This window comes from Dermacentor andersoni, chromosome 2, assembly GCF_023375885.2.
Source record: "Dermacentor andersoni chromosome 2, qqDerAnde1_hic_scaffold, whole genome shotgun sequence".
Lineage (NCBI taxonomy): Eukaryota > Metazoa > Arthropoda > Arachnida > Ixodida > Ixodidae > Dermacentor > Dermacentor andersoni.
The window spans coordinates 104,645,443-104,661,016 of record NC_092815.1 but is presented as its reverse complement, the minus strand read 5'-3'; the positions used below and the strand labels follow the sequence as shown (position 1 = coordinate 104,661,016).

The following is a 15,574-nucleotide window of genomic DNA, read 5'->3' as shown; positions in this document are numbered from 1 at the left end:
TGTGCACACACCTCTTGAATCACGCACTGTGCAACAGAGAGTGGCCACCGAAGCCTAGCAGCAAGGCTGTCATGCTCCCTCTAAAGTACAAGTGCAACAAAATCCTATCATGCACTGTGCTCTGTATGCTGTGGGTGCGAGGGAAACCATACGAGGGTGAGTAAAACCGGAGGGTGACTTGGTGAGCGCTACCATTCTGCACAAGCGGGGAGGGGGGGCAACGTGATCCAAGTGCGCAAGTGTGCATCTCCTCGTCTAGCCTGTGCTGTCAGCACGACTGAGTGCATACAGGGCCTGTGCGTCCTTCTCTTGGAAGCAATCTGTGGCAGGTGCAAAGGCTGGACGAGCCGAGATGGCCGTGGCTTCATGTGCACTGTGCTCGCATTTAGTGCTGGAGGCCACATAATCTCGAGTACCATAGACACATTGAAGCGAGAGGCAGACGAAGCGTTCACTCCCCTCTGCCACCGCTATTCATGATAGCACCGTCCCTCTGCAGGCGACACTATCAGCTGTGGCGGTGGAGTGGATGTGAAAGCATTGCGGGCTTTGCTTCGCACCGCCGATGTGAAGATATCATTGACATGGTATGAAACTGCATCTTTGGTCACCGACTCCCAAATTCAATGAAATGAAAGTTTTTTTTTCATTTGAATTTGTTTTTTCCATTGCACAATAATTCAGAAAATTTTGTGCCCCACTTCAATCTGCCGGAGAATATACTTATTTGGGTAAAAGGTCGAATTTCAATACAATGAAATTTTGCTGTAACAAAGTAGAGTACCAATTTTACTGACTTCAATATATAGAGGCCCCTTAACTGTACATTCATGCATGAATACTCCTTTTCTTCCTATTTTCATGGATTCTATGAAGTGCACAGTAGGTTTTTCCCAGTGTCCTCAGTGAACTAAATGAGGCACCTTATATGCATTTGGTTGAAATAAATGGCAGGTTATGGCAATATGTAGGAAAAGTTCAAAATGTGTGCCATAAAAATCGGAATATAGAGGTCAGACAGGAATATAGGTCGACCCCCTCCCCACCTCCATAAAAATCGGAATATAGGTTTGACCTGAATACAGGTCGACCTCCCAAACTTTATAAAAAAAATGAAAGAAAAAAAATGGTATAAACTGATTGTCACAGTTCCTCGAAAAAAAGTCTGACTTATATTCCGGTTTTTACGGTAGGTTGAATATGACATTTGCAGTAAATATATGCAAGCACAACAGAGCATTACAAGTGTGTTTTATGAACGCTACAGAATTCAGCCTGCTGTGCCGTGATAAGTACTGTATTTATTTGTGTAATACCTGCACTTTTTTTTTTAGGATTTTCGCTGTGGGTCTTATGCAAGGCAAGCTATGGCTACTCACTGAAGCGTTGAACTGCGTTCATTCTGTTACGCAGAATAACACAACCGCTAACGGCCAACTATGAACACTTTCATTCAGTACTTATCTCCGTCATTCTCCTTATTTTCAGGTGTTATATTAAGCATATAGCTTGCTTGCCCACAGCCCTCTGGGAACTGAGACTGCCACAGACTTACACATTTGGTGGAAATGTGGGGAGGTGCGTTATGTCTGATGCTCTTAAATGGGGACACGGAGGTTAATTACAAAGTTACGAGAGTGTTATACACATTTTACTGAGTGTCACATGACACCAATTTTAAATTTGCTCAAGATTGTGTCCATATTATGAGTCATATGCGGGCAAAAGAAATTCTTAATGCAACTGCTCGAAAGAAACTTCATTAGAATTCGGGTAGCGATCTTGCAAGGTCAAACAAACATGCTGTATTTTCTTTTTCTCTTTATTTTTAAATGTGAAAACACATTATCTGTACTGGCATGTAACAGGTGTCAGGATGACATGCCTTGATGAGCAGGCGAAGTGTGCAATGACTCTGGTCCTACCATGCCGGTCCCCACATTGCCAAAAAATTAAAAGCATCTATGCCCAAGCAACGTGGTGCAGGCATGAAACTAGCTTTCTGCACACGGATCGGTCATGGCAAGTTATATTTAGCACAACAGCTGGAAGCAGTATTTGGTTGCACGTTGTAACATTAGTCTAAATGTCTGCACATTCTTGCCATGGCATACCTAAGACCATATCGTAGAATTCAAAAAACTCCACATGCTGATTGGCCAGCCAAGCTTGATGGACTCAGTGAGATTTTCCTTTAGCATTGAAAAAAAAAAAGAAAAATCTGAAAACTAAGTCACTCTGTCTGGAACTCCAGCATATGCCAGTGCTCGTACACCCTATTGCAAAAAAAGTTAAAGGCTAGCCACCTATTGCAGTCAATGGCCTCTACATTTTCATTACAGGCTGCACACTAAGAAGACGCCCAGTCTTTTGCTTATTACGATCAGGTTAGCCCAGGCGTTCCCAAACTAGGTTTCTCAAGCGTGTATATTTAGCTGCCCTATCCTACCCCTTTCTTTACATTTCTAAGTTTTTTAAGAAAGCTAGGTGTGCATCACGATTTCAGCTTAATAATGTTTTTTTTTTCCTGCACACTTACACACACTACACCAGTAATCATGAGAAATAGTCATTTAGAAGTGCTGCAGGGAAAGCATCGATGTGTTCTGCCAGCACAGCACACTAGCACCTATGCACGCTGCATCACTGACACTCATTGCAGAGCCCCAGTTTGCGCTGCTGAAGTAAGATTTTTTTAATCAAACACTCAACACTTCCTACAGCTTTTTGTATTAATGTGCACAATATCGAACTCAACTCTTTTGTCATGCACAACTGAACAGCTATTTGATTTAGGCTTCCTCAGGCAAACGCACTGCATGACTTGCATATCTGCTAGGCATGACAGTGCTGAGAATTGGAGATAACAGTCTATTTAACACTTCTGCTGAAAACATTTGATATAGCAGCGGTGGTATAACACACAAAAACAGAATGAATAAAGAGAAGTCCATTCTTACACCAACTGGTATATGAGGTGTTGCGGTTGCTTGGCTCATTGAAGACCGCAACATTGGTGTTGCGAGCGCCGATTTCGGAGCAGTGTTGATGCTTGCGACAGCTGCTGGACCTGTGAACGAAGGGAACATGATCCCTCTTTATGAGTGCAATATTGAGAAAAAAGTGAAGTGACTAAGGATGCCATCAGCAGGCTACGTGCAGGTGGCTGAGCACAGATGCATTCCGTAGCCCCCCCCGTGCATGCAATGGGTTGGTGCATGCCCTGTGAAGACATCTCTCCGAAGTGCATAGTCTGATAGATTATAATGCAGAGGTATCACACTAATGCAAGCACTACACAAAGAAGAGCCCATCACAGTACAACAGACACAAGTCAAAAGGCTGCTAGCATTTAAAATTTCAGCTCTCAGCATGTAAGTTAGGTAATAGTCTCACAACAATGTGGTGTGCACTGCATCTCTGTTGTTCAAAAACTGCAATACTGTTCTTTTCGGCAAGATCTGAATTAATATCTCATTCAGTTTCCAGATCGATTTCAAATATCACCGCTGAAACCCTTATTAATTGACCTCACAAGGTCATGCCCACCCCTCCCAGTAGAGATAGGTGATCACAAGTCACTTGGATCACACAAACATATGGTTGCTCTCCTTTCCCATAGAACGGCACGAAATGCTGTGCTGCTGCGATGGTCTTTTAGAATGAGCAAAATGTATTTCAAGGACACATTGAATCGTGAGAGGCCACCACCAAAATCTTGCATATAGAGTCGAACCCACTTATAACAATATTCAGGTACCACTAAAATTCCATTGTTATAACCAATAATTGTTATAACCGGTCTGAATGAAAAAATCAAAATAGGGGGATGGCAGAGCTGTTGTGACAAAACTATAATGGCGGGGAGGCCCAGCACACTTCTCCACCACCTTCCTCCATCTGGCTGCCGATTGTGTTCACTCGTTTAACTGCTTCCTGGGCGCTCCAATCATGCGTAACAAGCTGCAGCTGTCGGCGTTAAAGAATGGCACTGCTATAACAACTGCAAAGAGGTGTTACGGGTGGCAAGCGATATGTGAGTACCGCCTATTAAAATTTGCGAGAACGCTGCCACGGCAGCCTGTCAGCTTGAGAAATCCAGAAGAAATGCTAAGGTGGGATCGCCACAAGGATCTCGACATGTACTTCTCACTGGCTTGCACTAGAAAACCCTACGTCCCTCAGCCTTGCATGCTCTACGGGAAGCTTGCCGACATCCTTCTCCAAGGTATCCTGGTGCTGCATGTAGTGCAGTGGAAGGTTCCTTGCAAAAACGAAGCCCCAGAGCGACTAAATCATCTGCCGGGCCTCCTGTAAGGACAACGCTGAGGAAGCCTGCCCTACTGTGTCATCGCTGCCGTCGTTGCCGTCGCTATCTGATGCAAGCACGGTCACGACGATCGCCTCATCAGGTAGAAGCACTTAGTTTCCAAATCTACAGCCGTGCGCTTTCTTTTCACCGGCAACGCCATGCATTGCCGATGATCAGCGGGCAGATCAGCCATCTTCCGTTTCGGTGGCGAGAAACCGCATGGCCAGGAACGATTTTGACGTAAACAATGAAGACTAATGCGAGCAATTAAGCTGTTTGCAGAACTGCACTGAATGAGGAGCCAGCGAGGAGCCAGCGAGCAGTGCTGTTGGCGCGGTCCATTCGTGTTTCAAAGGGTGGGGCAGCGTAGAGCTGTGGGCGTAGCCGAACTGTGCGTGCAGCCCATTCGTGTTCGGAGGGGTGGAAGGGCGACAGGAGAGAGGAGCGCGGAGATGGCTAGAAATTGAACGTGCGGTGGCTGTTGGAACAGTGGCCCATCGTGCAGCGGCTCGAATTTCTCATTTTCTTTTATTCTTTTCTTTTCAAGGATTTCGTATTTCACTAGCTTTCGGCTCGGACACCCAGCAGCCAAACTTCATCGTTATAAGCGATAATACGGCATCGGGGCATTGTAGTAAGCGGGTTAGTTCCCCATGGAAATCATACAAAAGTTGACGGTGCAGCAGCTTCCGATTGTTATAACCGATATATTGTTAAAACCGGTATCGCTATAAGTGGGTTCGACTGTAACAAGAACACTGGCAGGAAAACCTACTATGCTTGACACCAGCAAAGCACCAGCAAGTTTTTTGTAATGCTAGCAGATCTTTTCACAGCCATGTATGCACATGTATTTTTTTTTCTTCAATATTCTTCACACTGTGTAGATACAAGCTTTGCGAGGACCCAACACAGCAAGCCTTTTACTTTCATGTAATGCAATGGTTCAGACTCATTCCTTTGCAAAGGCGAATAGACATCTATCGTACAGTTTTCTCAGTGCTACAAAACACAACACAGCATTCCACAGCAAACCACTGTACAGAGCCTGTACTTCAGCAAGAAGTACAGCCGAATTCAGGGAATTAGCACTCATCCAGCCTGCAGATTTTCACTGAAGTTACTATAACCTGGAATTATTCAGAAGAATTTAGTTTTTATTAATTGAAAGCCCACTTTCGTACATATGTATAAAATTGACTCAAAACTCATAGGACACCCTAAACAGTAAAACTTTTGAATTTTATATTGTTCAGGTCTTTAGATATGCAAGTTGTCTGCCAGTACAATATAACGAACTTCAATGCAACGAACTTCTCAGTATTAAGAAGTATTTAACTTTTCTTAACTTCTTGCCCATAGAATACCTGTTTCAAATATCACTCTAACGAAGGGTGTTTATACATGATTTCAATACATCTAAATGAAATATAACTGCCAGTGCAAAGGCTACTGAGACAATAAATGGAAACTTCCACAGATGAAGATCATCGAATTACATGTGGTGGCAGGTTGTTGTGTGCATGGCTGTCAGCGTGCACGTACGCAGCCTGCGCGCCCTGTTTTAGAGGTAATTTGCTGCATGTGCAAAGAATGGGCGAGCTAAGATGGCGTGGTATCCTGTTCTGTCTTGTACGTTTAGTGCTAGAGGTTGTGTAATCTCGAGTTTCCGAGAGAGACGAAGCATTTGCTCCCCACTGCCGGTGCTGTTCGTGATGTCATCTCACTGCAGGCAACACTATAAGCTGTGGGGGCAGAGTGAACGCGAAAGAGTGGCTGGCTGCGCTTGGTACTGCCGATGTGAAGATATTGTCGACAGTGTATGAAATCACATCTTTCGTCACTGAATCTCAATTTCAACAAAATTATTATTTTTTCATTCAAATTTGCTTTTTCTGATTGCCCCATAATTCGGAAACTACTGCTGCCCCTTCCGTGTCAAAAATATCTATCGGCGACTGTACTTAATAGCATAAAAGATTGAAGTTCAATAAACGAGATTTTGATATAAGGAAGCAAATCACCCACTTCATCTACTTCGTTATATTGAGGTTTAGCTGTATATGCTTTGCACACATCCATATAGCACAAACATGTCTTGCCAGCCTAACAGCTGGTTTCACATCACTTTATAGCATTACAGTGTTGACCAAAAGTGGACTACCTGTTAGATTTAGAAAAGAAGGCACCGTGTATATCACTGCCCTAGCAAAAATAATACTGTGCCGAGCTCAGTACTGCTGATGAAAGTGCAACAGCAAAACAGAGTTTACCTCGGGGTACATGTGAAGAGAACTGATGTGGGACAGTGTGGCCGATTTGGGTGGTGGTGATGGTGTTGCCTCGGATGATGGATGCCATTGGAGATGCTATTGAAGTAACAATGGTGCCAGCATTCGGAGACGACACCCCTGTCGCTGATGGCGTCACCATGTGCCGCAGTGTTGAGAGTTGGGGCACTGATGATCCACCCACTGAACACACAAAGAAAATAAGAGGCAACGATACTTCAGGGTCATGAGAGCTAACAGATATCTCACTTCAAAGCCATTCAAACAAATTTCTGGTTACCCAGAACTAGAATGAAATGCTTGTATGGTATCTAGCAAAAACACCAGAACAAAGGTGACATGTCTGCTCAATCCACGTGTTGAACAGGAATTGTTTGCACAGGGAAAAATTTTGCTTAAACAGAAAGGCCATAGACAGTGCTGAAACAATGCTAAAGAGCCTCAGTCAGCCACAATTGTGCAGCAATCTCGCACAGCTATTACTACACCTACAAGAACAAAATTATTTTCTTTCTTTCATATTTGCCATCTTAAGAGAATGCTGCATTATAGTTTAAACCAAGCTCCAAATAAACGCAACAGATAGTTTGCACAGACATTACCGTGGCCACCATCTTTGGGTACTGGCTTGTTGAGAAGCCGCATAAGCAAGAAACATGACAGCATGACAGCACAACAGGTGCATCTTGCATCAAACTACAAAGCAATAACATTGATAAACCAGTGAAAAACAGTCACCAAAGAAAGCAACACAATGTGACCGTGATAACATGGTGCACTGACGTCATCATGGCCACCATGTTTGGGTACTAGCACGGCGAGAGCGGTGTCCGTGACGTCACATGATAATTATCTATATTTTCCCCCAAATTGGCGTTGGATATAACATGAGCCCAACCACGAGGCAACTGAGCTTTGAAGGAAAGCAAATTTCATTTTCTGAGGAGACTTCTGAAGCACCGCTTGCATGAGAGGAAGTGCAAGCAGAAAAATCAGTACAATGGCCTGGCCTATTGTTGCACTACACAGTCACAGGTTTTCTCGCACATGCACAGGTTATTCCATGCAGGTACACATTGCTGATGTCGATAAAACATTGGACTGCGCTAAAACATTTCGTTCTAACCTCACGGCTGCATTCGCATCACATAATGCGAGGCCACGCTTTAATTGTAATACAATTTTCTTTATTTCCACCTTTGCATTACATTCAGGGTCACATTACTTTCGTGCAAATAGGGCGCTGTATGATTTAGAATACGTTTCTGTGCCTTGGATCATTCACTTACTAAACTAACCCCACATTAAATATCAATAGGAAACCACCATGAAAATGAAAGGTGGTGTCCTTAAAAGAAAGTCATTAATACACGCACCTCACTCTTCCCATTCACCTTTAGAAACTGGCATTGGCATGGGCAAACGTGATCGCCCAGAGGCACTTGTGCTGATGGGATCATCATCCACGAATAACTTTAGGAATCAGCGCCAGGCATGGACATTCACTTGATAACCTTGTGTGGCGAGTTGAACTTCCACGATTCCTTAGCGTGTTGCATAGAGGAACTGCTCTTCGTTATGTATTTTGACTAACTAACATTTTTGTATAGAAGAAGCAACAGATGTCTTTTTTGTGTTCAGACTATGGTGTTGTAGTTTCCTTTTCCACCGAGAGCACTTGAGACCCCCCAATAGGAACCACAAATGTCAAAACTTCCTTTTGTCTCAGGGGCATCTAATGTTAAAAATTATAATACTTTCCTCGGTCACTTTAGAATCCATACCAGAGGCAACAAATCAGCTGCTATTGCAAAACTGAACTGCATTCAGATGGCATGACAGATTTTTCAGACTTTGAAAACAACTCTGTCAACTACATAGACACATCACAAATGTGACCAACCCTCTTTTTCATCGAACACAATAATAACATTGCATAGGATTCCAAGGAAATTCAAGATCTGGGGCTTTATATTGTGAGGATTTCTTTTCTCATCCAAATCTATTCGTTCCTCATCATCTGTCCCACTGAGTGACTGATCCCAGCTTTATTTGAAGCCAATGACAGAGCAAAAAGAATGAAAAAAATGAAAAGAGTCATTGCAAAATATGACTTTTGCTCTTTTAACAAACACAGGGGCGCTATGGAATTGTTTTGGCAAGCAGAAAGGCTCTGAAGGATCTGCACGTAAGCTGCACTAGTGAAAATAAGACCTGAACCTACCAGACTTGACTGTATATGATGGTGTAACGGAGGCAGCGACTACATTTCCCCCCGTTGAGGACACAGAAATGGCCGGCTGCAAGACTGGCCTTGAAGATGCAGGAAGCCTCTGGCCCAGTGTCTGGTAAACAGAAACAAGCAAGCACATCAAAACATATTGCAGATCATGCAGGGTATCTTTTGCTCATGCGAAAAACTTTAGGTAAAAAATAGGCTGTTGCATCTAGACCCTGCCATTTTTGCAGCTATGTCATGTGGCTAGCCAGACAACAGCGGCTAGAAGAATTTAAGCAGTACATCGTCTAATTAGCTGAAATGTGTTAGTAAGCCTTCTCATTATTTGACTTAGCACACATGTAATTGTAAATTTAAGTTAGCAGTAGCGAAGTCATGTCTGCTGAGCAGAAATTTTATGACCAGCATCGCTTTAGAAATATTCATCCTTGAAGTGTGCCATGAAATGCATTCGCATTCCAGTTAATGGCTTCCCGATGGTGTCCCTTTTGGGGGCAATATTAAATGAAACATCAATAAATTTCTAAACGAAATTTGGTGACAGATATCTCAAAATTGGCACTACTGCACTACTGCTCGGCTTGAATTTTGCAATTGCAATACATGCCCTAAAGTAAATAACTAAGAAGTTCATTAGCACAATTCAAGTCATCATCAACATCATCAGCCTGGTTACGCCCACTGCAGGGCAAAGGCCTCTCCCATACTTCTCTAACTTCCCCAGTCATGTACGAATTGTGGCCATGTTGTCCCTGCAAACTTCTTAATCTCATCCGCCCACCTAACTTCCTGCCGCCCCCTACTACGCTTCCCTTCATTTGGAATCCAGTCCGTAACCCTTAATGACCATCGGTTATTTTCCCTCCTCATTACATGTCCTGCCCATGCCCAATTCTTTTTCTTGATTTCAACTAAGATGTCATTAACTCGTGTTTGTTCCCTCACCCAATCTGCTCTTTTCTTATCCCTTGACGTTACACTCATCATTCTTCTTTCCATAGCTCGTTGCATCGTCAATTTAAGTAAACCCTTTTCGTAAGCCTCCAGGTTTCTGTCCCGTACGTGAGTACTGGTAAGACACAGACACAATTCAAGTAATCAGCCAAATTATTGTTGAAATAGGCCAAATGCAATGGAATTTTGGACCGCATAAGACACTCAGTTTAAGATAGTGTAGATATAAAAGAACCTTAGTGCAAAATTTTACGTTCAAGATATGAGTAGAAGCATTTACGAAAAGCAAGCAAAAATAGCTGTTTTTGATACTGGAACCAGAGTCCTTCAATACCTTTTTTTCTTTTTGGCCATGACACTTCTAAGGAAAGGTTGGTATGCCACCCAAACTTACCATGTGGCACAGTATTGTTTGGATGGCAGTTGACCATTAGCCTAAGAGGCCAACTTGCATGCATATTCCAGCGAGCTGTGCAACATTACCTACTGCTGTGCTGGAGGAAAACACTAAAGAAGCGGTATATTGATTACAATACCCCTAACCTCAAAATATTCTAAATGAAACTGCTAAGAGCACACTAAATGAGAAGATTTCAGTCCAATTACTATTAACAGTGAGCAAACATAAGTACATTGTGGCTTAACAGAGGCAGTTAGCACAGACAGCAAATGTTAAATAATTAAATTAATAAAACAAACATAACATGCATATTGATTGTGGTTCCAGCAGTTAATAATTTAAAGGATTGTACGGCTAGTTGCATTCACATGGATGAACTGCTTCTTTTTGTGTTCTCCTGCAGCACTGCAGCAGAAAATGTTGCACAGCTCACTGGAATATGCGTGCAAGTTGGCCTGCCCCGGCCGCCGGTTAAGTGCCCTCCAAACGAAACTCCACCAGGTCGTGGAAACTTTGGCCGGCAAACCAAACTTTCCCATACAAGTTTCATGACCAGAAGGAAACAGGCATTGAAGGAATCTGCCAGAACTGAAAACATTGCCGCCATTACTGCTCACCGAAAGTGAAGCGTAACCTAGAATGAGCAGCTCTTCAGAATGGCCCCAGAAATAAGGCAGCGCCCACAATGCGCTGAAAAATCTCGGAGGCAGCCGACTGGGACTTGACATAATGACAACCACCAGGTGTGCACGTCGTCTGCTCACGTGGTGTTTGAAAGGATGCTAAAGAAAACCATACAATTACTAGCCCTGCGGCTTTGCCAAGATTGCATCAGTGGTATATACTACTCACTTATAACAAATTCAGCCAAAGTAACATTTCGTTGCAGTTGGCCTTTAAGTGCTATAAACATAAATAATGGTAATTTCAATATCTCCAACTTTCTAACATGTCTAAATATTTATACATATCGGTCAAAGTAACATGTTTTCAATGGTTATTATTACCCTATACACCAAGCTTATATTTCTAGTACAGTTTCATAAGCAAGCACAACCAGAGCATTCAAATATCATGTGATCGACTTAAATAATGAATGCACACACTACATAAATTGTAAAGCACTTGACATCAATTTTTTTAAAACATGTTACTGCTTATCATGCATGCAGTTTAAATTTAAAAAAATGTGAAGAGAAAACGGACACTTTATCTGTTTTAATTATCAACCAGAAACACTTGGTTTAGTTTTTCTGTCCAGACACAGGATACACGTTACATTGAATGACTGAATTATCTTTCAAGTATAACTCAAATTGTCTTTTACTCTCACAAAACACCAGAACACAAGTTTCCACAGGAATTTCAGCAACCAATAAGCAGTGGATATGAGCAAGCAGATGGTAAAGTAAAATATGCTGCCCATTTTCAGAGCTATTTGTTCATTATTGTTGAACCTACAAGTTTCCACCAGGAACCAGAATCTTATTAGTAAGTTATGTGCCATGCTGACATTATGAAAAGTGCAGTTAACAGCACACGGCTGAGTGATCTCGCAATGTTGACACTAAATGACTAGCACATGTGGATAGGCTGCTGAGTATTAAACACGGACAGCTGACACACGCTTCAGGTATAAAGACACAATCTGGCTCATCAGTACATGGGCTTCAATACAGCGAAAGATGCTGACGGGACTACCAACGTATAAAAACAATTCACGTTTTCTCAACGGCCCGCGGAAGAGCTACGAAAGTGATCAGCAATTGTCTAGGCACCAGTCCGCCTGGTCACCGAGCTCGCATGCGAGTAAAAAACCGTGAAATGTGCTTTCTTTCTGCACCGCAGATGGTCTTCGTCGCGTTGTGAACACAGCAGCTATGACGAAGTCGCGCACACCAGCAAATCGAGAAACAAGGCACACAGAAGTTTCGGTGCCGTGAACATAGCGGGGCGCGCCGATGCCCGCGACGTTTCTTACCGTGAACGCCGACTTGGTCGTGTCCAGGTGCGGTCGGAGCGCGGGCCCGATAGTGGTGACCTGCAATTGCGTCGGTTTGGCAGCAGAGGCGGCGGCTGCGACGTGCTGATGCGCCGTCCTGGGAGCCAGGTCCATCGGCTGCTCCCCTTTGTCAGGCGGCTTCAGCTCGACGCTGCCGGGGGCCTTCTGCACCCCTGACATCCTGAAGAGCAAAGGGGACGGGTCATCGCGACCGAAGGGCTCGCGTAAGACCACGACGGGCAAACAGAGGCCGAAATCGGGGTGCGAGGCAAAAGAGACGCGAGCTAGATGAAGCCGTGCACAAGGTCGACAGCCGCGCCAAGAGCTCTCCCTACGTAGTGGCTTCACAGGAGGGGGGGTCCCCCGACCGACGACCGCTCGCTCGGCTTTTTGAATGGCCGCGCGACGATCGCAGCTGGGAGACAAAACAGCCGCGCAGGCACGAGGATTTAGGAATGCGCTGGGCCGACGCAAACGACACTCGTCGCTTCGGACGATGCGAGCACAATCATGGCGAGAGGAGCGGCGGCAGCGATTCTTGCTAGCGTTGTGTCTACGCGATCGCCAGCGGCAAAAGCCTGGCTCCGGGGCGGCAACCGGGCGCCGATTTCACTCGCCGCGTTTCTTCGAAAATGCCGTTGCGAGAGCCCCCGTCTCACGCAGTTCCCTGCGCAACCAGCGAACGACCGCTCCTTCGGAAGCTCCCAAGTAGCTCGGGCTCGCTGGAAGCTGAAATCATCCTGGTAAGCAACTGGAAAACGTCGCGTTGTTCCTAGACGTCGCGGAGGCACGGCGCGTGACGGCTGCCTGTTGGGGTAACGTAATTCTACTATCGCTCGGGGGAAATCAGCCAGGAAAACGTTTTGTTTATAGTAGGTCAAGAAAAATACATATCTGGCTGAGCAAGGTAGCTCGACGACAGCTAAGCGCCAATTCAAAATAAGTTGTGCCAGCGGCTTGGATCGCTCAAAATACTTGAGAAAGTGTGCCCGACGATCGGTCCCCAAAATCGCAAGCTTCTGGTGAATATTTTCAACTTACTTTTGCATTCGGCAGATACACCAGCTGTAGGTATTTTAAACTCCTGCCCCCACGAAGCAACATAAGCTGTCGAATTTACAGTACTTGTGCGCATGTCCGGCTGAGGCGAAAATGTGGCGGGATAAGCGTGAGCCTCGGTAACAAGAAAAACAACGCAAATAGAAACTAAAGACAACAGCAGCCACTGCATTATCGTGCAGTGCGTAGTTCTCTCAAAATTAAATTGTTTTATAACACATAAATAAACCACTTGCGATGAAAACAAGTAACCTTATTAGTTTTATTAAAATATTATTAAAATTTAGTGCACGTTTCACGTTTTGTTTAAATTGCTGCCAGACGTAGCGAAACACACGATAAATCTGGCAATGTCAGTGACAGTAACATTTTTTGTTATTAACAGATGGCAGCACTTTTGCAAACGAATGCTAGTTGTTTTGCGTTGTCGTCGGTAGTCGGCGGTAGTGACGTTTGCAGCCTTTATGCAGCCTACGAATATATATGCACTCATCTTAGTTCTGCTGTTTTCAAGAGAAGTTTTTCTACATGAGGGCGTTTCTGGCCGCTGAGGATACTGAATAAGACCGAATAATGCAGGCACTCTGCACCGGCCATGGGGCTTAGCTATCGCACCGTGACTTTGATGAACTTGCGAAAGCAGCATTTTATCGGTTTCTTCCGCGCGACGTCAGAGGGTCGTTGAATCGGTTTTTGTTTTGTGGCACTTCGAACTGCTCAGTCGTTAGTAATAGGGCCCAGCTGCATTCACCAGACTGATAGAGCGCTTTTTTGAGAAGGTTGTTGGCATTTATTTGACCGAACAAGCGTGAATTACTGGCGCAGATAAAGGCCGAACATTACGTTTGAAATTTCGCGCGAAAGCGGCTGTGCTGATGACCATTGTAAGACATGATAAATTTCCATGTAAATTTCATAGTATTCGGGTAATTTTCGTGCAGAGAAAGTTACCGAAAGTTATTACGTTTAGTTGTTGTGTGCCTGTGGACAGAGTGCACTTTTTCTTTGCAGACGAACAACCAACCAGCTTCTACATATAGCGATCAAAACCCATGACGTCACGGGAAGCTGGCGCGGAAACTTGAAACTGCCGTCGCCACCATCTTTTGTTTTTCTGTCTCTTCTCGCTTACCAATCCTCCGTTCACGTTAAGATTGTCTACTTTGGACTCCAGAATGTAACGCGCCACTCTAGCGGGAAAATGGCTGCAGGCACTCTGAATCTTTGTGTCCAAGCTCACGGACCGCTGCTATATAAGGACTGCCTGTGTCGCCGGCTCTTCGTAATGCACGGATTCCCTCGAGGATAAAAAAAGTTAACTCATCCGCCAGCGTTGTAGCGCTAACCTCCAAGGAAAGGACTTCAAACCCGGAAAGTCTGCACGAGTGAGTACCGCTCATTATACGGCGACAAACGGAGTATCGCCGCTTCTTGGCACGTCGTCTATACACACATCCACCACAACTCACGCGCAAGCTTACGCCCACTCCATCGCCAACGTATCAAGACTACGGGCTTACACATGAATCAGTGTGTCGAAGCATGGGTGACGACAGCTACACCGACAGCACAGTAATGTTCGAAGCTGAACGTGTTTCATAACGGTCCACGCAGTAAGCTAGTGATAATAATGATACGTAATTGCTATAAGCTATTGCAACGTGCAGAACATCTACGTTACAAGCCTTGTGCCCATCAAGAACAAATCTACCAAAACTGAGCACGCCCGCGAGCGATCAGGCAGAAAATAAACAATCAGATACTGACCGCCCGGGGAACATTACTGAGTCAGAAGCGTGACAAGGCGCTGCTTAAAATTATTTCTTAAATAAAGAACGAAGAGCTAAACACACTGATACTGGTTAAATTCGTTAGCGGGAAGGAATACATTTTTAGCCCCACTTTTATTACAAGCACCGTATACGCTGCTCGCTCCGTTTGGACAAAGCGTAATGCGCTCCGAAAGCGCTTACATGTCCTTTGAAGCTGTACCCAAAGCTTCGTGTGTCATCCACCCAGTCACCGTCTACGATATCCACCGGAACAGAGGTTTGCACAGCCGCACAGGCGTCATGTACATCAATTGTAAACACAGATAGAGGCAACGGAGGCAGCTGAGGCAAGCAACGGACGTGTCACCACGTGTTCGAACGTGGCAGCGCCACGGCATCGCCGTGAAAATGGAGGATATTGTATTAGATCTTTCCAAAATGCGGCTGACAAATCTTTCTAGCCAAACAGCGGGTAATCAGCAGTGGTGAATATTACGTAGTCGCATCACCACGAAATCCGATTGGCGAAGCGTCCCGCCGCTTGA

At 44.5% G+C, this 15,574-nt stretch overlaps 1 protein-coding gene across 4 annotated transcripts in view; it reads right to left on the bottom strand.

The window, feature by feature from the left end:
- Nucleotides 1-15,574, bottom strand: part of Sap130 (Sin3A-associated protein 130) — a 111,685-nt gene that overhangs the window by 76,288 nt on the left and 19,823 nt on the right. For 3 of the 4 annotated variants that reach the window (XM_050188281.3, XM_050188283.3, XM_050188282.3), the window contains exons 1-5: nt 13,240-13,334; nt 12,178-12,379; nt 8,828-8,948; nt 6,586-6,786; nt 2,961-3,070 (exon numbers count right to left, since the gene is read on the bottom strand). In XM_050188281.3, coding sequence (XP_050044238.1) covers nt 2,961-3,070; nt 6,586-6,786; nt 8,828-8,948; nt 12,178-12,379; nt 13,240-13,247 — 642 coding nt within the window. In that variant the 5' untranslated portion in view covers nt 13,248-13,334. Of the gene's footprint in view, nt 1-2,960; nt 3,071-6,585; nt 6,787-8,827; nt 8,949-12,177; nt 12,380-13,239; nt 13,335-15,574 lie in introns of those variants that run through there. The other variant, XM_055076693.2, reaches the window with a different exon arrangement.